This window comes from Histoplasma capsulatum (genome assembly GCF_000150115.1).
Source record: "Histoplasma capsulatum G186AR genomic scaffold supercont2.3, whole genome shotgun sequence".
In the NCBI taxonomy this organism is placed as follows: domain Eukaryota; kingdom Fungi; phylum Ascomycota; class Eurotiomycetes; order Onygenales; family Ajellomycetaceae; genus Histoplasma; species Histoplasma capsulatum.
The window spans coordinates 1,554,657-1,560,665 of NW_025544803.1; the positions used below are offsets into that span (position 1 = coordinate 1,554,657).

A 6,009-nucleotide genomic window follows, 5' to 3' on the forward strand; every position below is an offset into this window, starting at 1 on the left:
TTGATGAATGAATACGCACCGACGCGTAGAAGAAACCCGGTTGAAGGCAGGATGTCAGGCAATGCGGGTGACCAAAATGGTCAGAATGGTCGAGGGATACTGGTTCTGCAAGTGCAGAGACTTGTATGAGATTAGAGATTGCAAGACTAGAGCTTGAGATTGAGCAAATGAGAGCTAGAAGGATAAAGTCCTCAACTAGCAGCACTGAAGGGCTCAGTGCAGATCTGACAGAGTATCTGCAACAAAAGAGAAGAACTTCTGCATTGATGAGAATCCTTGGGGAATTCAGAGATCAGGTAACCCGGGTATGGCAGATTAACTAGTTATGGAAATTTGCTTACTATGTATATTATCCTGTTTTTTAGAGTTATTGCCATATGGGCACCTATTCCCAAAGGGGAAATCAGGGTCCGAATTCTGGATTTGAGCAAGGGGGGTCCCCGGACGGCAGAGCATGAGTGGATACTACGGCTACCCTATCACGTGCCCCCCAACCATATTGTGTTGCTCTCGCTCAGATAGCTAGTAATGACAACAACGTTATCTATTAGGCCACTAGGGCAAAAGAGCTCAATCACCACCAACGCCGTGGTGGTATAGAGGGTACGAATCACCCAATCCAATCCCTCCAACAAGTTGAGCTCCTTTTCAACTTGATCTCTTACAAGCTCTTACCAAGTTATCAACTGTTATCTTGCAGCCTCCCAGCCTATCAATATAGTTAATCATCAGTTATTAGATGAAGTGAAGCAATCTTTAGAAGTTATAACAATAAATATTTTGAAAAAAAGTATGGACTAGTCTGTGACTGGTTTTTGATTAGTTAGTAATTTAGTATATTAAATAATTTAAATAACTATACTCTGTATATTGAATTTGTATTGATATAAATATATATATTCAGATAAATATTCTCGAACGGTAGGTTGTTGGAATTCAAAATATGTGCCATTTGACCAGCGAACTTGACAGTGACAATGAACCAACCTTCCACCTTCGTCGGTTAGCATTATTGTTGATATCATATGTTGCAATCAGCGAGAGAGAGCTTTTCTTTTACCTTACAGGTCTTGATAATTATTGCATGCAAGGCTTTAACCTCCGATCCAACGAGATTAGAATCCAGCGATGTTTCTGCAAAAGCCCGTCTTGTGTGAATGAGACTTGATAGGTGGTTGGAAAGACTACTAGTATTTTTCTGTCTAAGGACGGCCTTCAGTAAAGGGATGGGAATAGGAAAGGAAGCACCGTGGTGTGTCTGCCTTGAAACAGCCAATGAAGGCAGCCACTATGTGAGTCAATACCTCTATCTCTATCTATGTCAGCCACTAACTCATCAGAAAACTAGTAACTAGTCCTACGAGAAATATTATAAATATCACAGGTTTTTGTACTACTATCGCTAGAAACAAGACCCAGATTACTGTCAGCAAGTCTGTTATTGTTCCCTTTCTTATTCAATCGATTTTTGGGGCAACTATAGAAGAGGCTTGAAATGAGAGTGAATCCGTTGTCAACTCACTCCTAAAGCCTCAGCCGGTGTGTAGTCATGGGCTTCCACCAAGTTCTACTTATCATGCTTTAATACAAGCTGTGATTAAGAGGAATCTGCGAATGATGTGAGGCTTGTTTTATTACGAATTTCAATCTTGAGATGTGAAATGTTTATTTATTTCATAGTTCGCATTTTCAAACTTGTCAAAGTCTGACAAATCAGAGTGACTGCGCGTGAGATGTGCTGGCGCTGGGCACGTCTACCCGGAGTACATGTAGTATATATGGACATTCGGTATTGATATTAGACAAGTCTGTTGGATCCACGGTTGCAGAGCGGACGGATTAAGGTTATCTTATCAGATAAAGATTAGATTGATATGGGAACTTTAATTCCTCCATAGATGGGTACATGGACATACACTATACATTATATATCACCGTATGTAGCGCAACGGAGGGACGACGTCAGGGAGGATACGTCACGTATAAATCAATCACTAGGTACGTGGATTGGTGGGGTGGGCAATAACTGCAATTTAACTACGCAGAAACGCTCAGTCTTAACTTTCACCGACTCTGAAATCGGAGACAGCTACAATGCTATAGAACTCCCCGAGTGTGAATACATTTATATGAAAACACAGTTTAAACTGGATTTTATACGCTATGCTCCCATCCTTGGCAAATTCCACGGAACCCACTCAAGGTCGGCGATAGAGGTCTGGTAATTGGTGATTGTCGCCTGAATCTCACCTCTTTTTTCGGTATGGTTATGCATGTTTTGAATTTTTGTTAGGCGAACCATGTCTTTGGGAGAAGTTCTTCCACAGTATACTGTACTGGAGGAATGATGTCCGCGAACCTCATAAAAAAATTGTCAACGGAGCCGTAAGGATGTCACCTTTGCTTGGAAGTTCAACTAATTATGTGGGGGGGTTGACAAATAAACTAGTTAGTGGCTTGGTGGGGACCCTTGAGGATAACCAACTAGCTCAGCCCGAAGACATACGCTGTAAATATCAATAATTCTTCCGGGAGTCTAGGCAAGGATTTGGCCGACTCAACCGGGATTGGCGAATACATGAATTTTTCCATGAATCCATCTTACAATGATCTCTTTTGTATTTTTCCTGCAAGAGGCTGTTTATATAGGTAACTCAGGAAGTTCAGGGAAAAAAAACGAAGGTAATGATAGCCATAATATAAGATTCTGCTGTCGAAGTCGTTCGCAGCTCAACTTGAATGATTTCCAGTGCAGTATCCGATGCCGGGGTGTGCCGAACAGCGAAGTTAACCGAATGTGGAAGGTATGGGCGCGTGCGGGTGGATCTGATAAGACGGATTTTCCCTTGCCAAGTTGTCTCTCTCCGCCGCCGTCTAGGATTCTTTATCAAAATATCAACAATAATGGCGCAGGTTCGTAACAAGTGCCCGCAATCAGCCCCCAACGAAAATTACTATCGTACAAAACGAGAGGTTCATTATTATTTTACTTTTAGTCAATCGAGCATATAGAGATCGAGCAGCGAACGGGGTTCTGGTTCTAGCATTGGAGGAAAATTTGTTGTATGGAATCAAGTTGTATTTGCATTTACGAACTGCAACTTCATATATACGAACCAAAGCCCATGGGCGTCATCGTTGACCTGTCTTCTATGTCTGCATATCATCTCTTTCAATCCCCCCGTTGTCTTTTTCCCATTTTGAACGCACGATTCAAGGGAGGTTGCCTTTCAAGGGCGTGCGGTGTCAACTGTTCTGGTTTAATGACAGAGATGAGCCAACGGAGCGGGTTGCCGTCCACTTAAGTAAATTCCCGAGAATCGGAGCCGGGCTTCGGGTGTCCATTCATTTCCCTTCCAGGTGTGGAGGTAACAAACAATCATTGGTGATGGTTAGGGTGGTGGATGCTAGTCAAAACCGGGTAGCTGATATCACGATGATGGGAATTTCTGGGGGCGCTTCGAGCTGAAAAATGGGGTGAATCTAGAGTCTAGATAGCATGTAAATGGTGGTTAATGACGAAGAACTATTAATGCTGGCCCAAGATGATGTTTGTGGAGAGCGTTTATGTGTGACGCAGAGTGAGCTGAGAGAGATGAACACCGCAAAGGCGCTGTTATCCAAAAAGGTAAAAAGCAACCCAGAATTATTTTCTACTTTTTCGAACGCACGAAGAATACAAAGGGTAAACCCGCGTCAACTAAAGATGGGCCTCGTATCAATGGCGTCGGGGGGTTAGATAGGCCTGGAGCAGCAAACCCCGGGCATGAGCTTTAGCTGAAGGAAAATGAAATATAACCTAGCAACTTACCCCAAACCGTAAACTCCACTCCGCCACAAGATCCAAATTTCAACTTTTTCTTCGTTTTCTCAACATCCGCTGCTCGTACATAATATGCCCCGACTCTCCACTCTCAAGAAACACACTTTCCCTTGATGTTATCCGTATACAGTAGCTGATCGCACTTGTCACCTCCTCTGTATTTGGCTTAATAACAACCGCTGCATTTCCTTCGCCACCGTGTTACCCTCTGAAGCGACTCCGTTCACATCCAAACCTCCGCCGTCCGCTCCTCTCTCCTCGCCCACGTCTCTCCTCCCTTCAGACACCGTGAGGGTCCAAGTAGAGCCAGGCAGCTCCGGCTGCTCAAACCCGCCTTTCATGGCATCTCCAGACAGTGTTCCGGCTGAAGAATATGAGTATGCTGTTTTTCTTCGTTGTCCCATTCCCGCATCAATAAACGAGGAATCCGCTTTTGTTTTCGGCCCAAAAAATTTCTTTTTTTCTTCTTCGAAGGCCCATCTTTCAAATGTTTTACCTCTTCAAAGCTAACGTCGCCGATTTAACTTGTTTTCTCTGGATGTATCTAGCTATGAAGCCCTCCCGCCAGAATACTCCCTTGGACGTAATATGTTGGCTGGTGCTTCGCAGGCATTGCGGTATGTGCTTGGTGACCAGGTGTTTCCTGAACGGAAAACAACGTTTTGTGCACTCTTTGCTCCACGATATCAACCAATTGCATCGGAGCTGACAATTGCATTGTAAAGGAACACTCTGTCATGTATCCGGTTGACTTGCTCAAGGTAGGCATCTATTCTAGCTCTTTTCTTTTTCTTTTTTCCCCCACTCCTGTTCCCATCTCGATTTTCTTTTCTCCGCGGGGGGCTGTAACATACCTGTTAGCTGTCGGCTGAAAAATCATTACATTTCCTGCTGTCCCCGAGTGGTATGTGCAGAACCGTATAATTGCACCAAATTTACTGACTGCATTCTGCTTTATGTAACGTTCTAGACTCGAATGCAAGTGTTAAATCCATCTGCTGGCGGGCTGTATACGGGCCTCAGCAACGCTGTCACAACGATCTCCCGGATTGAGGGCTGGAGGACTTTATGGAGGGGTGTGTCGAGTGTGATTGTGGGTGCTGGTAGGGAAAATCCCGAATTGCACTATCCATATGAAAAGCACGTGCGACGAGGATCGTCTTCGTGGATTTCAATTTCCTATGAAAAATGGGTACTGATTTGGAAATTTCTTCGAGTTAGGTCCTGCTCATGCTGTTTACTTTGGAACATATGAAGTGGTTAAGGAGCTCGCGGGAGGCAATGTTGGAAATGGCCATCATCCATTCGCGGCCGGTACGCATCCGCCCCCCAAGCAGCTCTTCTAATTCGCTGGGGGAACCAGAATATATCGCCATTGGGAATCTGCAATGGTGGTCGACTATGCATTGTGACTGACATGCGTTCTAGGATTGAGCGGAGCCTGTGCCACAATTACGAGCGATGCCTTGATGAATCCATTTGACGGTATGCCAAAACCCCAAGCCACGAACAGATCCGCCTATCTTGAAATTTTGCAATGCTGATGCATTAAACTCTTATAGTGATCAAGCAACGCATGCAGGTCCACGGCTCCGCGCATAAGACCATGATCCAATGCGCGCGTACCGTCTACCGCAGCGAAGGAATTCGAGCATTTTACGTCTCCTACCCCACCACGCTATGCATGACGATTCCATTCACGGCCACCCAGTTCATAGCCTACGAATCCATCTCGAAAGTCATGAACCCTTCAAAGGCTCACGATCCCTTCACCCACTGTATCGCTGGTGGATTGGCTGGTGCTGTCGCTGCTGCCATTACCACCCCGCTTGATGTGATCAAGACAGTGCTACAGACCCGGGGTACTGCAGAAGATATTGAGGCCCGTTCTGCTCGCGGCCTGTTTAACGCGGCGGGAATTATCAAACGCCAGTATGGCTGGTCTGGATTCATCCGCGGAATACGCCCAAGAGTCATTGCCACCATGCCCAGCACCGCTATCTGTTGGTATGTTGCGCTCGATTTGTTTTATACATATATATATATATATTTTTCAATTCTGCCTCCGTTTCCTCATGCCTTATCTACCGAATTTATCTTTTAACAGTTTAAAAATGACCAGGACTTCATACGAAATGGCCAAGGCATACTTCAAGCGACAAACCGTGTCCGAATCGCTCACGTGA

General features: G+C 44.8%; 1 protein-coding gene across 1 annotated transcript; it reads left to right on the plus strand.

The window, feature by feature from the left end:
* Positions 1-4,162: 4,162 nt before the first annotated feature.
* Positions 4,163-6,009, plus strand: HCBG_02676 (mitochondrial RNA splicing protein; the record flags this gene model as incomplete). Its single annotated transcript, XM_045429725.1, has 7 exons — positions 4,163-4,200; positions 4,372-4,459; positions 4,794-4,899; positions 5,045-5,137; positions 5,252-5,308; positions 5,386-5,830; positions 5,946-6,009. The coding sequence occupies 7 exons, from the start codon at positions 4,163-4,165 to the stop codon at positions 6,007-6,009; spliced, it is 891 nt and encodes a 296-aa protein (XP_045289620.1).